This window comes from Dufourea novaeangliae, unplaced genomic scaffold (assembly GCF_001272555.1).
Source record: "Dufourea novaeangliae isolate 0120121106 unplaced genomic scaffold, ASM127255v1 scaffold81, whole genome shotgun sequence".
NCBI classification, from domain to species: domain Eukaryota; kingdom Metazoa; phylum Arthropoda; class Insecta; order Hymenoptera; family Halictidae; genus Dufourea; species Dufourea novaeangliae.
Genome location: NW_015373973.1, coordinates 962,416 through 986,948, shown reverse-complemented (window position 1 = coordinate 986,948; position 24,533 = coordinate 962,416). Strand labels below are relative to the sequence as shown.

At 41.5% G+C, this 24,533-nt stretch overlaps 1 protein-coding gene across 1 annotated transcript; it reads right to left on the bottom strand.

Moving 5' to 3' along the window:
* Positions 1–3,039: 3,039 nt before the first annotated feature.
* Positions 3,040–13,271, bottom strand: LOC107186913 (DNA fragmentation factor subunit beta). The gene is made up of 6 exons (XM_015574875.1): positions 12,998–13,271; positions 10,419–10,520; positions 6,726–6,855; positions 6,100–6,311; positions 3,533–4,107; positions 3,040–3,243 (listed from the first exon to the last, which is right to left on the bottom strand). Exons 1-6 carry the CDS (start codon positions 13,052–13,054, stop codon positions 3,084–3,086), a joined length of 1,236 nt encoding a protein of 411 aa, XP_015430361.1. The 5' UTR covers positions 13,055–13,271; the 3' UTR covers positions 3,040–3,083.
* Between the last annotated feature and the right edge of the window lie 11,262 nt (positions 13,272–24,533).

Here is a 24,533-nt window from a genome sequence, read left to right as displayed (position 1 = left end):
TGAAAAATAACTATGCTTACACGTAGACTACGAGAAGATATTGCACTTTTATATAGTTTCCATGCCGCACCGCAGCAGGACAATCGTCGTGTTGGGTCAGGAGTTTTCTGGACGCATAGTTTCACAAAAATATTCTTCTTTTTTGTTTTTCTTTCATTTGAAATATATGTATGTATATCACGATACTAGCAGGTATCCTTCCAAGCTGCATTTTCCTCCCCGCTTGAATTGGATATGACTATTCCTGTTAATCGTATGACATTCATTTCGTATCTTCGACCTTATTAGTCGTACAATCTACTTTTTGATTTCGCGCTAATTTTAAAATAGACGGGAATGAAACGGGGGTTATCAAACAAGCTAACTTTAAATGTAATTCGAAGCTGTGTGATAAAATCAATAAATTATAGGGCTACGAGCTTTTCCGCCGCTGATAAAGCTGGGATTTTACGCGAAGCGCCATCGACGAACGATACTGCCGCAACCTCGAACAGGAATCCCTTCATTGATTTTAGGAAATTATACATGTGTATAGTTTTCATGATCGAACTTGCTCGTTCAAATTGTAACAGTATCCTCGTCGAAGTGAACAATTAATGAGCAGAAGTAACATGATATCTTCATCATTTGAAACTCGAACTTCACCGTACCCTGTATAACGATTTACTAAGCAAGGTTTCAATAACATGACCAGTCCTCGCGCCAAGTAATGGTTGAATACAGTTGACATCACAGAATTCAGTCTACGTCGATACGCGTAAACATAATCGACGTGAATATCGCGTTTACACAACTGAATCTACCGAGAGCACTCCTAGACGAGACATTTCCCAAATAGCACATGACGTCCAATGACGCCTTCAAGACGTCTTAAAGGCGCCTTAGATTTAAAATAGCCGTAAAATAGGTGTGTAACATTCATCGTTCCTTTTTTCGTTTCCTCGAATAATGACCGTACCACGACAGTGAACATAGATTTCTTACGAACGCTTATATCTACACATGCAAAAAAATGTAAACATATTCGTATTAACGCTCCTCGAAAGCGAGTCGTGAACCACCGAGTATCTCGTCTGAGGAAATTATAAACATCAACAACCGTCTAATCGTTACCTCCTTGCTATGTGTCTTTGTGTAGCGCGGAAACCAATCGAAATCATATCAAAAGGAGAATTATCAAAAAAACACAATTTATATCGAGCAATTCCGTCAGATTCTCTCCATATGCCCGGAAGAAGCACCACTTCAGATTTATCGTGAAAGTCTCTAAAACATTTTATAATTTCATTGTACATATCTCTGTATATATTTATAGTTAATATGTTACGTAGTACGCAAAACGAATCATTTATCCTGTTACAAGTCAACCCATGCATACATAGTACGTAAACCGACAGAACATCGGAGGATACAACGTTCCTGAGACTTGAACGTAACATTTTTTTTCCAATAACAAAAATGACTCCTTTCGAAAAATATTACGTAATACGATTCATGTTTTTTTTTCATAATTAAGGAGAGCGCATAGCTTACTTATGTCATTTGAAATACCTTTGTTACCTTGTGAAGGTAACAGAAATTCCAACAAATAAAAACAATGAAAAATATTTTTTTTCAGAAATTTTTAACACTATCCGTTTCTGGTCGATGAAATCATTCGTTAGTTTTGAGCGTAGTTCGACGTACGAGAATGCGACCTTGGTTAAATAAAATATTTTTGTATGAGAAAGGCGGAATGATTATATGATAATAGTTTCAGACGATTAAGGTAAATGATCTAGAAAAGTGATTGTCAAGGTCGTATGTTTACCTTAAACACTATCACCACTTTTGCGAACACCCTCGTAGTTGGGGCGCTTATCGTATCAAAATCATGCACACCGACGATAAATTATCAATGACCTTGACCAGTATTACGGATATTCTATTATATGGTGTACCACAAGATCAAGCGTTGATATCGATTTAATTCTACGAACGTCTTGTTGTCGAAAACTTTTCACTTTCTTCGTGTTAATAGAATCATAAATTTCTTTTAACACCTTGCCACGTTATTTAAGTATGAACTTGTAACAAGATTCGACTGACTCATCCCGTACGCAATTATGTTTACGTGTATATATATATACTTTTTTCTAAATTCAATAACGAATATGTATATGTATATGCTTATGTATATATGTATATATCAGAACTTTGGTTTTGTCTTCGGTCGACCAGTCAGATCAAAAATGTTCGAAAGATACTCGTCTCTACGGAGTACACATTCCAAAGATAATCGCTAACCCGTCCTACAGTCGAGTACAGCCTCGAACAGGCCTGTATGTTGTTCGTAAAGTAAAATATCGGCAACAATCCTTTCGACGGGTGTCCTGTCTCGCCTCGATAAACTCTGTAAATCCGCGATCATTCCGTTGCGCCGCACCCTGTATGATTAAGATGAGATTACTTTCTCTCAAAGAACGATTACTTTTCGCGTCGTGAAAGAGGAGAATATCGATTCGACGCTCGGATATTCGTATTCGCGGTAGAACTTACGCAAAGTGTCGTCAAAAAGATTTCAAAAATGTCCTCAGGTGTGTAACGTAGTCTTTATCCATGTACAGTAATCTTCTTCATTCACTGAGACGATATTCAAGTATTTCCACGGTGCAATGAAAATCTGAACACTCTGTGCACGACTTGTGTATAGTTTGCAAGTAGTAGATATAACGTGAAAACGACTAACAAACGTTTATCAAATGTAGAAGTATATATATCATATATATATATATATATATATATATATATGCGATAGCTGCGATGTAAGAATGTTCTACCTTAAATCAAGGATTACGATTAACCCTCGACGGAGGTATTGCTTGTTATTTCGTAGCGCAACGGAATGCTGCCGGATCGGTTACATTAACAAACGTTTAAATCTATCCAACTATCAACATCGTTTACAGATAGGTACGAAGTTCTCGTACGAAGAGTTACATTTACGTTCAGTGATCGTTCTACGTGTTACGTATCTTGAAATATGTAGATCTTCCGCCGTCATCGGACCTTTCTTTCGATCGGTCGTTTTTATGCGATAATGTTTATTTGTGCGTGCCCTTGTCGTGGCACACGATGTGAACCAGCCTCAAGTTTTTCACCGTGAACAGATTGTCGTAAAGCGCGAAGATGTCCTCCTCCCTGGCACTTCCTTGCGATGATAGTTTCAAAAATTGCGGTATCAAGGTTCTGGATCTCTCGATTCTGAAAATTATACAAAGTCCTGTAAAATTTCACTCTCTTGGTATTAGTGATACGATAAGATAGAAGTTGCTACGATGTTAGAAGTTAATTTTAAAAGGTTATACGAGGTTGCTTAGCATATGAATGATTAACTAAAAATTAACTAAGGAAAACCAAGTATAAAGTATTAATTCACGATTGATAAATTCAATTGTGCATTTTTGCTCGGTTCATCTGTCAGTCAAGTCTCTACCAATAATTCTACAGCGATCTGTACACTGCCTAGGAAAATTCTCAAAGAAATTCTTACACATGGTCGAGATTCCATGTGGAGAACAGGATCAGTTCCTCCCTCGACCTGTAAGGGTTGATTCTGTGTCTATCTCCGTAAGCACAGTTGTCTGCATTCCAGACGCCGCCGCATCTAAATTCGCCTTTGTTATCACAGATCGCGACGCAGGTCGCTCTTTCTTTCGTTCGGACCTTGTAAGGACAATCGTTCTCCGCGTCCTCTTCCTCTGTCCTCGAATTCGAGTTCGACCGTTTCATCGGACCGTCCACGCAGGACAAGTGGGTTGCCCCGAATAACCGGAAGTACGTGCTGTCGTCGAGCCGACTTAGTCTGCACGGGCAATGATCGTAACAGGTCGACGAGTCCCGTTCGTCGACGGACTCTGTCGAGGCGATCGTCGCTCGACTTCGATCAAAGTAGTAACCGAAGTAGTGATCTTCCTTCAGTTGCATCTTGAAGAACGCTATGGCGTACAACAGTTGCTTCCTAGCCGTGTGGTCGTTCGCGAACGTCTCCGACGACTTGATCTGATCGATCGTTTTGTAGAGATAGCCGCGTATCCTGTCCTGACACCTGCGGTGCAGGTACGCCTCCTGTGCAGGGAGAATAAGAAACACGAGTAAGAAGCGAGAAACATCGAGATTTGTAGTTGACTTCTATGAGCAACGAAATTTAGATTGACCTTCGTTGTATGACCGGGATAGAAAGGATTCCTTTGGAAAGAATTGGCTCTAATGTTCCGCCTTATCGAAGGTCGCAAGCATAGACAAATTACAACTGCCTGAAGTCATGGAAATTCTTTCACGGTTATTCCGTGGCTAGTACTGACAAAGAACTGATAGATTGAAAATACCGAAAGAAAATGTATGAACACCTGATGTTCAATAATCGTATTGACGAAAATTTTGAAACATACTATCCTCCGCAAATGAGACTAATTTCGTGCAACGAACGCTGATCGAATTATTAGTAGCTACTCGAAACAGGTCATCGGATTGACGAACGTGATCAGCCCGAAAGCTTCGCGAATAGGAGGTATTGTTTTCGATAAATCGCCAACGAAATTGTCGCTATTGTTCGTTAAAATACCAAACCTACTCTACCAATCTAGCATATCGCCCAATAAAGTCATACATATAATCAATAAACAGAATTTCTAAATGGGAATTTTTATAGCGTCGAAGTAACGGATACGTTGATCCTAATGATCATAAGAAAAGAATAAGGTCAAAAGGGGAGTTCGACGGTGAAAGGGGAATGTAGGCTTCGTATTTCACCAGTAAAGCTACCTAACTGATCCTTGCCTTAGACACGAGGATATTTGGTATTAGGGCCGGAGATATATCGAACGGAAGGTTAGACGAGGAACTTGCGGAAAACAGGGATTTCCTGGTGTAGATGGAAGGATTACCCTGGTAATCGAGAAATATCCGCCGTGTAAATATACGAGGAATATCCATCATTTTTTTAACCTGACACGTTATCCATGCTAAAGGCACCCCAACGATTCGTAAAAAAACTTCTCACGATTCGTGCATGTGGACGTCAACTTTCGGAAATGAAATAATTGAAATAATTACTTTTCAGTGGTTTCGAACTCTGTGGCAGATATACGGCGGGCATTAGACGGACAGCCGTTCAAAGAGCGCGGGCGATAAAAACGGAATCGCACGCGAACCCACCGCCCGGCGATATAGCGATAACGAACTAATTAATTATTCCGTGGAACCGTTAGACGAAGAGGTCGAGATTCCCAGCTGAAACTTGACGCGCGATAAATGGCAAGCTCGTGGAATGAAAGTGGAGGCGTTGTAACGTTAATTAGCCGGAGCGATATTGGACGGTACGGGGCAGATTCGCCCTCGTTAAATTGCATTACACTGTCGACCCAGAGTGCCTTATTACCATACATATGAAAATGGTTCATAATAGGTATAACCCTTGCGATTTTAGTTGAAGAATTTCTTACCATAGACTGTGCAACTCATTTCTACTGGAACGAATATCTCAAAAACAATTGCTTTATTTTCCTTTTAAATAAAATGGTTACCTTCGTTTCTAATGAAATAGTATCTGTACTGTTTACTTCTACAAGATTATGTGACATTGTGAATGTTAGCGTTCGTTTATTATCTTCCGAAGTATAAACACTGCAAAGCTGTTAACGAGTCGCTCGCTAGCCTTGGTAAGCGGGTGTCTAGGAAAGTAATTCACGGCTCTCCTTTAATTAGCAGAAATAGTTCAGTCACATCGCATAATTTTTCGTCTTACAGCTCGTTTGTAAATTGTGTGACCACATTTCAACAGCCCTGTCTATGTACTAATTTCCTTCCGAAGTAATGTTTTACTCTTCACCTGCTCAGTGAAAATCAGGCCGTAAAACAGCAATCGATGAAACAACAGGTAAGAATATACCAATTCTTTGATAATAGTAACGAATTATAAGACGAATCAAGTGAAAGAGTGAGGAAGTGTCTCGTTGTTGTTACACGAAAACGGCAAACAAGGAATCAGATACAGAAGTACCAGCGATTGAGAATAGGAACCGAAGTGTGGAAACAATTGCTACGTTACGGAATACTCACTTTGGTCGTATAGTTGGTCTCCAAACCGCGAAACCACTCCGGGTGCTCGTCCCTGCCGGTGAGCGCGGTTTTCGAATCGTCATTGTTCAGAATGCTATTTAGAACGGCGACCTTCGCCTTAAGGTTTTCCGTGATGAACTCGGACGCCTTGTCGCCGGCTGCCAGGAAATCGATGTTGACGCGCCTCAAGGTGTCGTACAGGAGGTCCGCATCTGTAAGCAGACGTCGTCGGTTCTCGAGGATCTGCATTTCACCGTAATATTATGAGACGCGTTCTCCGCGCAAACATCTGCGATCACGGATCCACGGCACAATGATCGTCGTTTCACAGGAGACCCGACACTGCTAACTCTCAAAGGGAACACGAACAATTTGGTCTAGAACCAAACATCTCGATTATTCGCAAAATTTCAAACATCTACCTTCCATTCCTAGTGGAGGTAAACGGACACCTGAAGAGATTTAATCATTAATGTCGTCTTTAAAGCGTCAAACGGCTGATTATTCATTTTTCACTAGGTTTCACAGTACAAAGCCTTCGGGACGATCTTAGACTTCCTTTGTAAGAGAATTCAATTAATTTCAACAACAAGAGAATTCTCAAGTTACGAACTAATTGTACTGACCGCTTAGCACCTTCTCGCCAGGGTTCTGGACGATCAGCGTTGTCTGAGGCGCCAGGGTAGAAAAGTACTCCTCGTCGATCAGCGATCCGTCCAGCAGGAAGACATTGACTTCAGCGAGGTCTGTTGTAACCTACGAATGAATGCTTGAGTAAAATTTCGGTCACTAAAAAGTCAGGTAAAATTGAGTAAAATATCTGGCGGTGCCGGTTCGCAGAAATTGTCTGTAAGTCCACAAAGAAGTTACTTTTTTTAAATTAAATTATTGCTTTCTCAAACGTTAGAGACATTATATTATTAACATTTTTCTTTACTGTTCGGTTTTTGCTTATCTTAAATATCTAGAAAATTTTCATTTTATAATATTAAATTTACAGACTAATGCACAAAATATTACATAAATCATGGCTTTTACTTCTGCCTTCGCGGCCCGCGAACTTTTTTTCATATTTCCACTGGTCCGCAGGTGTAAAAAGGTTTAAAACCACTGATCTAGATCCTTTCAAATACATCGAGGTGAGGAAGAATTCTCGACAAGACAAATATTTGAAAAAGATAACAGATATATATATGATGTATCGTACAGCAATGATTTTGTGAAATTTCAATGGTTCACTGTCAAACAACACATCGTACACTCATGAATTTATTGCAGCTACACACAGCACAAATGAGCCATTTATTCACTGGAATCGTGAATCGAAACTGTTCAAGTGAATAACGACGATTTTCGCTTGGCGGAGCTTGTGGTTACGTACTCGGAAACGTCTTTATATAGAGGGTGATTCATAGTTGATGTACCTGTTAACTACTTCCGACTGACGTTCGTCGAACAGCGAACTATTTCGAAAACTGAAAGATGTACGGTTAAGACAAATCAAAATCAAAGTGGTGGTTGTTTGTTGGCCTCGATGTTTATTGAGGAACACCAATGTTAGACATGGGCCATCAGAGATAAGAATCTCGGAAAGTTTGGTAAACATCCAACCCATAATGACTGATACTGTGACTGTTTGGCTTTTGTGGTTGTACTTAACCCTTTGAGTGGAAATGACGTGTATCGCCCGCATCAGGTCTCTGTGCCAAGCTCAACTTTGACGGGATACGCCCGCCCCATATTACACGGGACATAGTGCTGTGTTAAAGTTAAATAGTCTGGACAGGCGTCTCTGCTTCAACATAAATCGTCGGGCAAGGGGTTAATGTTGTTCGATCAGGGACAAACGATGCAAGCTTCCAGTAAACCGTATAGAAGACCATCCATGAATTTAATTGGATTTTCAATTGATTCATCAAGTACTCTCAAACACTTGATTTCCCTGTACAAATCACAATTTCGATAATTACCCACTAAGAAATTGATCGATTTAATTAGAATTGATTGCAATGCATCGTATTCACTACCTGATGTAATATCAAAATGATTATCTATAATAAATTCTTACTATCGAAAACAACCAAGGTAGAAACGGATGTACATCAATATCATTTCACCGTTTTCGGGGAATAGAATCGTCAACCGATAAATCTACCTCGGTATAATGAAAAGAAAAATTCGAAAGAAATCCCGTCGAAATATCTTGAATCGCTCTGTACACTGATAACTCCAGCAGCCACCAACGGATCGAATATCACCGCGGGCACATAACCGCAATCAATTCTTCTGTATCGCAGTTTTGCGCCATATACATATGTATGTAACTATAACAATGGAATGTCGTTTACCAGCGGCGAATGGGAATCCGCGTGCGCGTGGATGTCGAAGCGAACCCGAAAGGGGTAGAAATCGAAGAATCTTGACTCCTGTCGAGAAGTTTCGGCCGGTGGTCCGGGTATCGGTCCAGCAGACGGACGACCTTGACATTGGAGGCTGCTCCTTGCCCGTGTCCCGGCTACTGGTTCGATAGAGCTGCACGCTTTGCAGGCGAATGCGATCCGGCCCCAAGGTCGCGCCGCAACCGGATTAACCTAACCGCGAAACCGCTCGCAACGAACACGTCTCCCCGCGCCCGCGGAAAACCTTAATCCTCTCTCTGTCCGTCTTTTGCGCCAGGTAATTAGCCGAATCGTGCTCGACCGTTTCCGCCATCAAAGCGATCGCGTGAATGCAAATCCACCGAGAGAATCGCGGTTGCTCGAGATTCAACGGTTTCTAAATTCGTTCGATCGCACTTTAAACGGGCTACCCCGGAGGATACGTTTCCTCTCGAGGTTTCCACCGATTAACACGGAAATCGATTGAATAAACGCCGCCACGGCGTGCACGTGCGACGGCGTCGTGTCCCGATCGAGCCTTAAAGCCAGGTGTAGGTATATTCTCTTGAAACTTCGCTAGTTCGAAAAAAACAAAACAGCTTTTGTGTAGTCTTTTGTACTGGTGGTAATCGGATTCAGTGACGTAGTTTCATGTGAATATAATGAACTGTTCTCATGGTCTTCGTTCTGTACTAATAGAGAAATTTGTTTCGTTCACGGAGGTGTTTAGTTTACCTACTGGAAGGTGCATTGGATGCAGATTCAGATGGCTTCCTATTAATTAAACATTCCGAAGTCCAGTGTCATGAATTGTTTCTCGTTGATCGCATACACGTGTTTTCTTGTCTTTATTAAACCACTGTCATTCGCGGACGATGCAATGCATACGACGTACACGCGTTTTACGTTCTGCTTTATACAGCCATTGTCCGGCGGTTTCCAATTATCCTCTGAAACCCCATTTTTCATCGCGGACAGTCCGTAACTCGAACGGATTTATTTCGATGAAGTGTCGGAACCTTGATTCTCGAAAGCCTTTGAACCAGTCCAAATATCCATACTGTTTGCTTTTCGATCTTTGGTAAGCGGCGAACAATCAGAGGATGATTAATATTCATTTAAGTCTATCTCCGGTGCTGCTTCGCATAGATCGCTCTCGACGATTTCTTTCAACACGTCGTTCGTCAGAGTTTTTCTGCGATATTCCTTTCGTTATGCACATTTTCCGATCAAATTGTCCTTTGAAATTGAAATTATACCAGCCGCTCATGTTTTTCGCGATAATACTGTTGAATAAAATTTCGAAAATCCTATAATGATGATCTTGAATTGCTGAATACAACGCTCTTTGACATAAGTGCTTTTGATTAATTTTGGTATCACCGTTGCCTCCAAAGGTTCCATGCTCCAAAGTCTAATGACGATCGCTAGTGACCTCTAGATTCGTAAACGCGTTGATTTTCCTCCAATCGCGTTAACAAAAATATTCCGACTTAATTTTCATTTCAATTTAGAGGAGAAGTAGTAACAGAAGCCTCGACACACAGACCGAAACGTAAAGAGAATCGTAAAGTACAGTGATTTCCTGAATGGTGGGGTAGGTCTCTCATTGAGTTTTCAGCAATTTTCCGAGCGGAACGGTTTCGGTCCGTTTTAGGGGCAACCGTAACGAAATCCCAATTCGGCGATAACGAAACAGCAGGAACCAGGGCGTTAGAATTTTTCTGGATCCGCTTTATGGATCAGCCGCGAGGCTTTTACGACCCAGTTTCAGCCGACAACTTTTATTATAACACGTAAAAGCAACGTTGTGTCGCGATACGTTTCTCATCGCGACAAGGATGAATCGGCCGGGAATGTTGGCCGTCGTAGCCGTTGAGCCGGACGCGATCGATCGATTTTACGAACGCTACGGGCCTTAATCGATAACTCGATACTCACGTTCAGCTTCGCACAGGCTTTTCGCTTCAGTTCCTGAAGGCTTCTGCACGCGATGCCGAACTTCCGCGTGCGGTTCACGTCGGTGACCTTGTAGCCCTTTAGCTGAAAAAACGATTAAGGTCTATTGAGAGAAGTTGGCTCGCGCTTCAGCCATATCACGAATAATATAACATTGCGCGGGACTTTAAATCGGTCAGCTGGAGCAAGTTAAACCAGCGCAGTAGCTTACATAAGAAAATTTTCTTATTCCTTCGAGAAACTTGCCTACCGCGTATCGCGCTGGACCTACTAATTGGCCACTTCGCTCGGGCTTTATTTAGCAGGGCCTGCTTCAAAGGTGTTATATTATTCATGGAGAATGTACTCAAGTAAATCAAGTATGCTACTTATAAAATCTGATGAGTAACAAGAGAAGCAGTAACGAAAAGTTGGAAGGCACTCATACGATTAAGAAGCGAAGAAAGCTTTAATGACGACTTTACAAGATCTAATGTTACAGTTAATCTTGAAGTATACGAAGAAGCAACGATATACCGTTATAAAAATTTCTAAATATACGCACATTTATATCGTAAGCAGGTTGTTAAGTGTATTTTCTAAGATTCTTAGCAACTTTTATTGCAATATACAACGTGTCTCAGGTCAGATATTACTATCAGGAAAGAGATGATTTTATAAGGAAAAATAAGTCAAAAAAGGGTAATGCATTTTTTTCGTACGAGGCTTTGTTTTCGAGAAAAACCATTTGGAAATTTCATCGAGTACGCGTGTATTCGCGGTGACGATAAGTAGACACAGAATGTGATGAACAGACGCGATAGCCAAGTCCTATGCAATTGCTCGCGTATTCAATAGATATTGAAATTCGATTATCTCGGAAACAAAGCATCATGGAACATAAATTTTATTCTACATTTGTGATTTATTTTTGACATGAAACACCCTGTGTAAACGAAGAAGTTCGTTAATTTAAGAATTCGCATATGTTCGTCAAACTGTCACCATCCACAGTCTACACACGGAATAATCATTTAATTCAAACTCCCTAAAGAAATATTTCCAGCAAAACGGGCGCTTAAGATTCCATAATCTCGCTGAATCCTTGAGCGAAGTTCATTAAGCGTTGCGCGTAAAGATAAATATTAGCGCCGGAACGGCGGAACAAAAATGGGACCTCGACTTCCGCAGGATCCGAGAGCCAACCCCGGGATCCATTAGCATAACGGGGGGCGTGTGAGCTTAATGAAATCGAGGAAATTCTAGAGCGAACCTCCCCCGAGCAATGTCTCCCGTGTGACTCGATAAGCGAAGTCATACGGGGATCGGGGATCGAAGGCAGATTAGCGGACGCATAATTGATCCGATAGAGTTTCAAGGTTACAAGAGCAAAGAGCCGCGTGTCGCAGTTTCTCCGAATGACACAGATCGCATTCAACGACGTTTAATCGCGGGTTGTCATTCGATGGGGATTTCAATCAATCCAACGTCCCGACGCTTACACGACTGAAATTCCGTCGACGAGGCACGACGTTTCTCGCGTGTCAGCCGGCTCGCGGGACCGGTGTCCCGGCCACACATAAATCACACATCCGAGGTCTACGAAAACACTGGCTGTCTTTCAACGTTTTGCGAACATTTTTTATTCTATTATCCCATGACAGGAGACGCACGAGGCATGGTCACCTTTAGGAGAGATTCGGTTCGCGAAGACCTCGGTCCTCGCCACGATTCAATGGAGACCACTTTCACTCGGGACACTCGATCGATCATCTACAGAATCAGGAGATTGTTTTTCTCCGCAAATTTTATTTTAACAAATTTTAACCATTTACGTTTTGACATCTCCCACCCAGTTACTGTCTACGTTGATATTTTTATCACGATCTACAGCTTTATCGAACGGCAATGTTTATTTTAATACAATGCAGCAACGAGTGTGCAACATAAGCCAGATAATAAGCAGGCAAACTCTGAAAGATGACTATCGAGAGCGATTCTGGATTTTTATAAAAATACGCAGAGACATAAACATACATGCAGATACGGTTGGAAAACGATTGTCTATAGAAACACTTTAGTAACTTCCATGCGTTTCGTGCTAAAAATAATTCGAATCAGTTGTTCACGTTTCGAAAGTTCACCCAAATGGCGTGTGTTTACACAATCTTAATTATCGTGTGTAATGATTACACTATAATTCCATGTTATCTTATTGTGATAACTTTTGCATTACAGTGTATTTACCCTGTTAATAAATAAATAAATAAATGAATAAACAAAATTTTCGACGATTTCCAGAAAAACAAGTGCGTATACGATCCTTCGAGAAATTTCAGTGTCCGCAGCTGACCGGCAAGAATTACCGAAACCTCGAGTGTACTTCTGGGTGTGCCGATGTCCGAGCAAACCTATACGATCCTTCGAGAAATTTCAGTGTCCGCAGCTGACCGGCAAGAATTACCGAAACCTCGAGTTTACTTCTGGGTGTGCCGATGTCCGAGCAAAGCACAACAACTAGAACATCACATTCGCGGTACGAGCTGTATGTATGTATACATATACGATGATTGTTTGTTTACCTCGGTTCTGACCGGTGTCTCGGTGAGTCGTCGCCAGCAGCCGACGATCAGCGACATGTTCTGCTAGCGGCGGGGACCGTGTGTGCGTGCTTTTCGGAGCTGTGGTGCGAGGTCTCGATGCTCGATCCGGTACGCGGTCTCGTGCCTCGTGTGCCGGGATGTTCGAGGCGAAAGAGAGGAAAAGAGGGCCGGTTGCAAGCGAGGCAGACAGACACTGTACGCTGCTCGACGTGTCGCCGGAACAGCTGGCGGCGCAACTCGGACCTCGACCTCTTCTTTCTTCGACCCTGACAGTGGTACGCTTATCGGTCACCGGATGGAAGGGGGAACCGATACGAACGCCGAGAACAAACGAGTGGTGTAGGACTGAAGTGGAATGATAGGGGAGGGTCAGGGGGGGGGGCTGCAGGGAAAGCAAAGGCAGCGATGAGCAAACGGAGAAAGCAAAGGGAACAATGGGGGCTGAAGGAACTAAAGGGATGCTAAAACGAACGAGCAACTGTTGCAATCCCGGGAGCTACCGAAGAATTCGCTGCTGGCCCGGAGCGCACTCGCGTGCCCCACCGCGGGGGAAAGAACCAACAGCCGGGGGAACAAAGATAAAAAAGGGTGTACGAGGAGAAGAAAGAACGGTACCACCGTCGGCGGATCGCGGGGAAGGAATGACGCGGCGGTGAAGGCTGCCGACGCTCGAGACCAGCCACGAACGGGAGAATGCACCGGGAAATGCGCCTGCGAGCTGCCAGCCAATCGTTCGCTTTTCCTCCGCTTAGGTGGCAGCACCGGATGGACACCGTCGCATCCCTGCACTCTACCAACTCTGTACAGCTTCGCCTTTTTTTGTTTGTTTTTTATTCGATCTCGGAACGGATTTATAAATTGTATATGCAGCTGAGATTTGCAACACGCTTATCTGGATTGGTTTCGTTGCACGTTCAAATTTGTCATCACGGGTTACGTGGTTGAGAGGGTGGGTCGGGGGTGATGACATTTATATGCATCTGTCTCGGTGAAGTTTTAAAAACAATTTTAATTGTTTTATAGGGAAGTCTTGTGTACTTATGATATAACAGGCAGTTTAATTGAGAACAAGTGGCAACAATACATAGAAAAAAAGTGAATTTACTCTGAGTACGTTTGATTTTATTTTTCGTCGGATGGAAGAAAAATATATTTTATTGTACTTTATTAGGCAAAGATAATATTTCATACGAAGAATCGAATGCACCCTGAAATTTCGAGAAGGAGTGTATAAAGGACAGGATACTGACACCTTGAAGAATATTCTGAAGCATGCCAAAAATTACAAAAACTTTTTATCGATCCGGTGACAACGACAATGATGGGGGCGGACAACGTGTGCAGTTCACTCGATGCAGGAAACTCCAATACCGCAGGACCTCCATTGATACGGATACTCCTCTTACGTTCCTCCAAAATAGCATTATATTACAACAATAAAGTTATGGCATCATCTCAATTACTTTTTCCTTGCTGTCTTTCTTTCATCTTACTTGAATAGGAATTTGTTATGATCGACATTCGATCGCCTCTTTTCGATACGTGTTTCATCAGGAAGAATTCCGTTCCCATGGTACGGCACAGGAGACGGTATGCATTGATGTTTGCGAATTGGGTTAACAACAGAGATCGGAACTTTTTTCGTTGAGCACGATTGCCGAGTAAACGGTAAGTATTGGGAAACAGCGTAACTCGAGTCTACATAGCTCCGTCTTTTCAGCGTGTCTTTCGATCCAGCTCGAGCCTGTCACCGGGGTGACTTTTCCGATGCTGTGTAAAGGATGTCCCGCAAACAAAGAGTAATCTGACAAGTTCGAAGAGTCATCTGATTAATGCATACTTAAACAGGCGCAAATATTTACACTTGTGCTTATACACATTACGATTCTTACCGTATGGAAGGTAAATTTGAAGAAAAAAGTGTTTAAATTACTAATGGTCAAGAGGGAATATTGTCTAACGATTATGAAAGCAGAATAGACTATATTAATAGTATTAGTGTTATAGTATTATATAATTACTAATGTGTTATTAATAAGATGAATTAGGTGGTGTCGCTTGCAGTGGAATCATCATTGTTTTGCTCGTATGTACACTTTAACCTTGGTCCCTTCGGAGGCCACATCGGTTATTCTTAAGCTTGCGTTATGAATGCTATCTAGGGCGCACAATGCACCAAATCATGTGGAAAAATTATGCGATACTTGCTCAGTCGATCCGAGATTCCATCAAGGTCTCGTTCAACGTCAGAAGAGCCTCGCAGTCTGCGCCTCGGTTTCTTTCACCAAAACACCTCACCCTGTTCCCGAAACTTTATTCAACTTTTAAGTCGCGTATCTACACGATTCGCGTCAGATTTTTACGCTACACCGAACCTTGGAACCGAACTTTCGTTTAGAGTACGTCGATGGAATTGTCCGCAGACTATTAGTTCTGTGGCCAGGATGTCATACCGAAGTGTAAAAATGTAAATTTAGGTATTTCTGACTCAGCCTACCGAGAACGATGCACGAGCGTTTCGTGGCGTCGAGAGAAAACGAGATTTTGAAACGTCATTGTGTAAATATTGAATTCGATAGTTTACATGGAGTATTCACCCATCCGACTTTAATCGATTACAATTCTGTTAGGGAACTTTCTAGATATCATGGGAATATTACATTGTCTGTTTAAATGTAGCAGGCTTTGATCTAACAATAGATCGCGATGTTTTAATGCATTCATGGAAACGATGAACTCTAATATAGACTTGCAAAAGACTTCATACTTGAGTTATACACATTCCAGTCTAAATTGTAAGTGCAAAGAAATGCACAGCAACGAGAGCGATTTAAAATATTTCTACAAATTAATCATTAATCGATAACTTCCTTCTAATAGCAATTGCATTACCAACGATTTCTTACAGGTAGGTATATACACATTTATTGGTGATTTATAATAATGTAAAACTTTTGTAATAGAGACATTAATTGGAACACATTTAGCATACCGATATTGTTACGTTAATTACAGTTTCCTCCGGCAGCAATTATTACTTGCATCTTTAATCATCCCCCGCGCTTTGTATCGGGCGCTGCGATAACCGTGACAACGGCGATAAACAGCGTACTTATAATGACGGGTGTGTAGTAATTTGGCTCGCGCAGCTCGAAAACTCGCCACTCGGAAATAGAACCTTGGTGAAAATTTTCCGCGGTGCCCCGGTGTTGTCAAAACATTAAATGGCCAGTTTCCGTATGATCGTGCAACAAATTATTTTCTTCTTATCGATGTAAATATACGCATAATCGACATAACGTTTCAAGTGAAATCGACTTTCCGCGTGTTTCACAGGGATCACCAACTTTTCTTTCTCGACTTTTCGCCGTTACCCCCTCCCTTGTCACCTTCCATTGAAGCTCACGCTTTTGTTGTACATCGAGACATATGTTGTTTTTGCAAGGCCCGCATGACCAGTGTTCTCTATACCGCGACGAAAACCAGTTTAATACTTACCCATCTTGCATAATTTCAACACTTATGGATCCGTGTCGCGGAACGCGGATTTTTTTTCCGTCTCTCGAGATCCAAGACACAGAGGACATTTTCCTCTCTTCCTTGCAGCCGCTGGTTTGGATTCCGACGGCGACGATATAAAATTCACCGTGTACTGAGTTGGCGAAGGCATGAATTACGCACAATAAAAAACGGCACATTTGAGACAGAGAGGCCTTCGCCGAGCTGGTACCCGAAGGACGGCTCGGGGCCCGCGAACTTTCGAGCGTGCACAAAACGGCAGATACCTGCCGACAAAAACCTGTATGCTACTGTTCGTCAAAAACGGATGTGACCGCCGACGTGTAATTCGGTGTAACTGCATAATTAAATGGAAGTCTCGCGGAGAATCATGTTCTCGCGCATAAACGGGACGATACCGTTGACGCGTCTGCAAGAGGAATATCAATTATTAACGCACAGTTTGCCGGAAAATTGTTAGCTCGCGTTAACCACAAGGAGGAATTATTCCACATTCCATTTATAATTAAAGAATCTCGCGAAACCTCGGTGTTTCGAAACGCAAAAGGTGTTTCCATCTTTCGCATACAATCTTGACACTCTTGCCACGGAATACGAGTAACAAATAGCGTTTTGAGTGTCTTCATTGAAGATCGATGACTGGATATGAGATATGAACATTAACACGGATGAAAGACTGTTGACGAAACAGCATCGTTCCCAGGCAGAGATGGAGGTCCAATAAAGGGAAGATATACCGATTTTTCCTTTTTCCTCTTCAGCAAGCTAGTTGCTGTTGCTCAATTATTTGTGTATCTTTATTTGCATTTAATTACTTGTTCTGCAGAAGTGAAAGGGAAGTACGAACTGTGTCACCTTCATCGCGCTAGAGAAGTTTAATGATTTCAATTGGTCGAGATTTTTCTACCTTCTTTCCTACAGAAACGTTTACCTATGAGTGGACGCCACGATGTCGATTGCGATGTATCAGTAGTCTAGGTCGACGTTTGTAATAGAATACTTGTCAATGACTGTATTTTAATTTATTGGACGCCAATTAAATAACAGGCACCACAATCCTCGGCTGCAAAATCAGGTACAAAGAAGCGTCGTTACGTGAATTCATTGTAAACATAATATAGTTCTTTAATGTTAGTAACTACAGGTTTCATTGAAGAGTTTTATTCCCGATTCTACCCATGCAGATCCATTACGAACGAAGACACGTGGATCAGATGTTGTAATTGCTTCGTATCTATTGGTAATGTTCGCGTGTTAATGAAGGAAAATTATTTACCTTTCAGATGCTTACTACGCTTCATCTCGTTAATGCTAAACACCGACATCTGACGATTGAGTAACCAGAAAAGACGACCAATTAATCACCGTTAATCGAAGGTGAGGAATCCGTAAATTCCGTGTGTACGGATTGCGTTCGGTGTCAACGAATCACCTTGTATTCGATTCCTCGTGAAAACCCCCCTTTAGGTGGTGATTGGGAAATCATCGTTAGCTGCCACGAACCGTACATTAGAAACGATTAGGATAAACGTCAACGATCGCGAGACGGATGATTAGAAGAGTCCGATGGTCGTGGATCGTTTGCGACTGGCCAATTATATGGGCAGACCCTTTGTTCCGATGTAGTATACTTAACGACGGGAATGCAGCGGTTGCATTCGCGGAAACGCAACTCTATGTAGCTCGTTTACTATTTACCTTAAGTCATCCGTACGTATACCGATAAATCTTTCGCAAACTCGTGGTTTACCAGAGACTAGACGGGGACAGGTCGCTTCGTGCCGCATGCTCAATCCTAGTGCTGTACCGTGTTCCAGACTTTTGCATATCTAATCCATTACCCGCGGCTTGTATCTCTCCGAATTGTCCACGTCCTTCGGTTGTATCCGTTCCAAGTGTCACTGGTCCGTCAACGGATCGACTTTTCGCTAGAAGAACCGGATGGTGGATCCAGCCAGTTAGCCCTGCTGTTCTCTTGGGATCTGTTTGACCCGAAATGAAAATTATGCACTTACCGTTCATAAGTCTTAGGACATCTGGTATGTACGAAGAAAATGTGTTGTCTCATGAAAATGATGTATTTTAGGCCATATTTATTACTTCATAGTAAGTAGCACAAGCATTGGTCCATTGAGCTTTAATATCCTCGAAATAATGTGTTTTCCAACATTTACTGCACATTCGACAAGTGTCCTAATACTTATGACCGAAAATGTATTTCAATGGATATTGTGTTTTTAAATAATCGTTTTTCCAAATTTTACGTCTACTTCTTGTGTATTTCTTCGGAAGAAATTGTTTCCAAGTACGAAATAATTTTATTCGAAGAAACACAAACGTGACGAGGGAAACAGCAGGATTAAGGCGAGTCTTATATTCATTTATCGTATTCGTCTTAGGATTTTCTACTTGCAGTTTCATTCATGCTGTACTTGTACACGAATTCTTCTAGGCGCATATCTTTAGCATATTGAACGACTCGATTGAGAGGACAGGAAACTTGAAAGTGCAATGTCAGACAGATATGCGGGATGAATTACCAGTTGCTATGCAAATTTCATTAGAACGCTATAATTTACGCCACCCGAAGCATGTAATATTTACATTGGTATTTAAGTAGTTCTGCGTTTATTTTATGAACTTTCCCACGGTGAACTCGATACCGATAGAGGAACGCGTGATATTCTAGACCTTTATCGGTTGTAAATTATCGAACACGTTACATTGCAAGAAATAATTCACATGATGATGCAAATGAAGTGGCGAATGTTAACGAAACGCAGCGTGAATAGAAAGGATGTGGAAAGAGGATGCGCGACATCAGCCGGAAACATATCGGATTTTCTGACCGATCGTGCATCAGACACGCATAAATTGAATTATAAGCAGTCTGGCCAATTATAAGTGCGCGGATCCTGTGTCGCGTAAATAGCCCGCGTTTTCTTTGTTTTTCAAGCCATCGACGAGCTTTCTTCTTTTTTTACAATGGACAAATCACACGTTCTAATTCGAACAACGGAAGCCGCGTAGCCGTCATTTACAATTCGTACAACGTCAGATCGAAATGGTCAAAATGGTTCGCGCCGTTGTTTATTGCCGTTTCCGGAAACATCGATCCGATACGCCCAGGACAAAGAGCTGTGAACTGTTCTGTTTACCTTAGCCGTTGTAGAGTTATACGTTTTGCTTCCTGTAACGGTCAAACAAAGCTTAATTAAAGAGACATTTCTACATCGACGAGAACGAGCACAGGTAAAAATTGTACCCGCAGAAAATCAGGTTTCGTACAATGATTCTGTGGAATTACTCGTTTAGTGTTAGAAATTAAAGTCAATCAAGTAGGAAATGATTACTCACTATCGTCGCGTTGCCGGACGTTTGTTTCGAGAAAGTCAATCGAATTTTTCCAAGTTTGTTGCGATCAACAAAAAGTCTGTCATTCGAATTAATAGACTTGTTGAAATATCGAATATTACAAACTACTTGGATACTTCTTCGCGGCGCACAACTTCTTCGAACGCGATTAATTAAAATTTACGATCAATGTTGCCTTATACTGTTCGTATATAATGGCATCATTTACGCACTGCCTTTATGTAAAGTCATGTACGTAGAAGTATTCAATACACATTCGCATGATTCGTTCGTAATGACACAGAATGTCGGTCTAATAATAGCTTCTGCAACCGATTTATTTGGCAATCACCGTGGTATGGACTCTTTGATGCGCGGAAAAAAGGAGCTCAAGATCATAAAAAGCAGTTTAACCGCCTCGTTTGACAAAAACTTCTTCACGGTCTGTTGTTGTGTAACGACTAATCCGTGCTTTGCTAACATTTTATTCGAGGATCGGACACGTGTGGTTCAAGGGCCAGGTAATAATTGGTCAATCAGAATCAGTGACGTCGTCGGTCGAGGTTGCGTTTCACGGTGCCGGACGATGATCTACGATAAAAATCGGAAGACTCGATTACGAGCTTTTCTTTAAATGCACGGTTATTTATGTCGTGACTCGCGCTCAGAAGAAAAGCACGCCCGCGTGCGTGGTGTATCACGCACGAACGCTCAGTAATCAACTTCGATAAATGACTTTCCAATATACTAAAATATTCTGTCTATAATTATTCCTGATCTCCCGAGATGTCCTTGGGTTCCGGAGCCGATTAATTTCAACGCACGACCTAGACCTTATTTGCCTGGTTAGGCTTCTTCCGTCTATTCGACCACAGTGGAAAAAAAGTGTAATTTTATTACGTCACTAACGACGGAATCTCTATCCTCGAATTTTTCGTTGTCGTTGCGTCACCCGTGTCACATGGATTGATTTCATCTTAACGCGTTTTCGTTGTGTTTCGTCAATCGATTTCAGCCAGATAACATATACTGCATTTAATATTCGTCTGACGGCTACTTTATCTGGTTATCTCGATAATCAGAAACGTGGCCGAAAATATTTAGAACGCTTATCGAAACGATCGGGCATCTTTGGGTCTCTTTTTTAATTCGGAAATAGTTAAATAGTTACAGAGAAGGTGAAATTACGTTAGATATTTGTAAGATAAATAAATGAATCGTTTCGTAAGGGGACTGATAATGTGGTTCTGATGGTTATAAATAAGAACAGGTACATTAGAAACAAATAAATAAAAGTGGACATACATACATCACTTTCAAATCAAACGGTTTAAATGTGTTAGAACTTCTGGAACCTTAAACGAAGTTTCTCGTATTTTTACCGGGATTTTTGTTTAATTGAAACAAATAAAACGATTATACGAAAAGATCAGATTCAGAAGCAACGGCGCGAAAACCCCGATAGCATTTTTCTGTTTTCTGTTTACCCGTTCCTTGATTGAAATTTTGCACGATGATAAATTGCTTAATCTCAGATTATGCTCACTCATCCGTATTAAAACGACTGGTCATTGAATATTGGATTAATGCGCGAAAGAAACAAATAAATTACAAATTCGACAATTCATAATCTCCGAAGCTAGATTATTGCCGTGTAAAGCGTAAAAAATGCATAAGCGTATAAATTATAAATCGAAATTAAATTGAAATTTGAAATGAATTGTATTGTCCGCTTACGTAAGGCTGGGTATTGTATGTACGTACATCTAGCACGCGCAGCACGTTATGGGTTAAAGGTCGGCTGAATTTGAAGCACGCTCTATGACTGGATTGTACGAAAATTGATTAAGAGCTCAGCTGCTGAATACGTTTGGCGCGAACGCCGAAGTAACTTCATCGTGAGATGCGGATTTTTCCCGAGGTATCTTTGGCAACGACGCGAACAATCACGCGTGATGAAGATCCCAAAAATGCAAGACGTGCTACCTCTGATCAACGACGAAGCGATTGCACGCGCTTGGATCGAGAAATTTTATAGAAATATGCACAGACTGGTACTTAATACGGAACTATTCTCGTAGAATATAATCAATTATTACGTAATCGAAAGCTAACGCAATTATCAGCTTTTAACTTTTAGTTCCCACATGTACAATGCCTGCTTCCTTTCATGTCTATTTTTTCTATTGTAATACCGGTGTTGTCATTGTTATTGTATCCGCAGAATATTTTCCTCGTAATAGAACAACAGAAGGGCCTCAACTCCAGACAACATAAACAATTCGTGTCTCATTTTGGTAAAATCGTAACAGCGACGATTTAACCTTTATAACCCTGCCACTCTATTTCAACCCAGTCCTGTTTTCGTTTCTGCGACACTGTTCAAAGTTTACATACTTTCTCGACTGAATCCTAGTCCCGTTCCTTCGGAAATTTTCTTGTGTTTGCGAAACGTGTAAATAAATTGTAACCGATCCGCGTGTTTCTCCCTCCTCGTCATCAATTCGAATGTAATATGTAAGGTTAACGAAATGATGGGAACGGGAACATAGTCGAAGTCAATATATTAATATCCGAAAGTAGAATATCGTAATAATTATAAAATTAGAAATAGATGCCCAACGGGCAATTCTTAGTTAATGCCGTAGCCGACGAAGTCTGACGTACCCGCGAAATGCACCTATCGAGGCGTTTTCTTTGGGAGCAGGTACACGCGTTACGTTGACTTTCAGGTTGACTGTAGTCGGTGACCAGCCGGCCAGCCGGTGTCCCTCCAGTTTGGAGGGGATACAAGACTACGACTGCGGAGCTTTGTGCTGCCAGATCGTGGAGGATATCGTTCGATGCCGAGCTAAGGGAAAAGGGAGAGAGAGAGGGAGAGAAAGAGAACCTTGCACACACCGACGTCCATCAGTGGTGCGTATCCAGAGACAGACCTCAGACTCTCTGCTACCACTTCGGCAGTAGTTTGCTCGGAGCGAGGATCGCACGACGATTAATCCTCCTCGGATCTGCCGAGCGCTCACGGTAACCACAAGATCCCCGACGCGAGGCTAAAACACGAAGTATAATTCTTTTCAAGAACCGGTACACCCGTGTGCACATCGCGCCATCGATCGAACAGGTTCGAGCGTTCGCCGAGGGGTAGTATTGCGCTGTGGATCACTTCCTATCCTCTAAAAGGGATCGAACGCGGCCGTACCAGCGACATCCGACTTGATTGTCTGTCAAGGTATTTTTGATCGGAGATCAGTGACGATCGTGATCATTTTTTTCTTCTCTTTATTTTTTTTTTTTTTGCTACGCCCTCTTTGGATTCTATTCTCCCCACAAGTTTGTACTTCGTTACGCGTTGCGTTTAACGTGTTTGTCGTCGGGTGAAAATGGATTGTTCAGGTTCCATGAACGGATTCGAACGTGAATCGCGAAAGTTTACTTGTAAATGACGGACAAAAGTATTTATTTCATTCGCGGTATGTAAGAACAGTATTTGTGAAACTGTAGCAACCAATCGAATGATAGAAAAGTATTTTTTACTGTGGAGTACTCTTCATTTTGTTTGACACGTTCCGCGCTCAGTGGCTCACGACGAACATCCCTTTCTGGCTACTGTCAATTTTGTCTACCACTGTAACGCATTATGGTATTGCTTCTGCTTATTTATTGAAAGTGGTCGTTTTGTTTTACGGAGCGCGTTAGATTTATGTTTTCATTTTTGCTAACATTCTATGGTGTATAGTATAAAAATTCGTAGTATGTTCTACTGTGGGCGATCGATGATGTGGCGTACACGAAAAGTCATACTAAAGGGTCTGGGCGCGGAACGTGTAAATATGCTTATTATAATAATAATTGTAAGACAATCGTAAACTATACGTAGATACTGTCAGTGTAAACAACATTCGTTTCTTTACATTCGCTATTACTAATGTCTATACGTATATGCATCTTTGAGTATAATAAATGATACTGTATTAATACTTTTGTCGGCCATTGTAAATAATGATTTAACGCGGAGAATTGATAAATACTGATTTTAAATCGTGTTCGTTTTGCATTGTTAAAATACGAAGAGTCATTTTAAAATGACACCAGAAATTTAAATGTTTCTGGAAGGGTAACGCTTTTCCTCCGTCCGTTCCGCGCTCGTTATCCGGTTAGTAAGAAACGTTGTTGCCCTCCTGAATAAGTTAAGCGACCGCTCGTGCACATTAGACGGGTTGCAAAATCGCGAAAGATTAGTCCAAGAAGCAGTTGCACGCGAAAGGAAATACGAAACCTCTTGTTTGATTGCGGCTGTGTTTAATATGTCTTCTCGATCGAGGAAACAGAGACGTTTATGACGAATAATAAATACCGCGACGAAATGAGTGTTCGGAATCCGAATAACATAAATCGTCGGACAATTATTCGAAGGAACAAAGTTCACAGAATTTTCATTTGTATCATTCATTATCCAATAAAAATTTATTTGGGTTGGTCGAATCGTTTTACAGCGTAACATTTACATTGTTAATAGTAAACGCGAAATTAATGAAAAAGACGACTAGAAAACGCTTGTCTATGACGAAAACAATAACTAATTTTCATTCGAACGCGATGTCGGAGGTCGACAATTGCAAGTTCATCGTATGAGATTCAT

Coding starts and splice junctions, on each gene's coding strand:
- LOC107186913 (XM_015574875.1), bottom strand. CDS start 13,054: ATGTCGCTGATCGTCGGCTGCTGGCGACGACTCACCGAGACACCGGTC. Junction 10,521..12,997: donor AGACACCGGTCAGAACCGAG/GTAAACAAACAA, acceptor TCGTTTTTTCAG/CTAAAGGGCTACAAGGTCAC. Junction 3,244..3,532: donor ACATGGAATCTCGACCATGT/GTAAGAATTTCT, acceptor TATAATTTTCAG/AATCGAGAGATCCAGAACCT.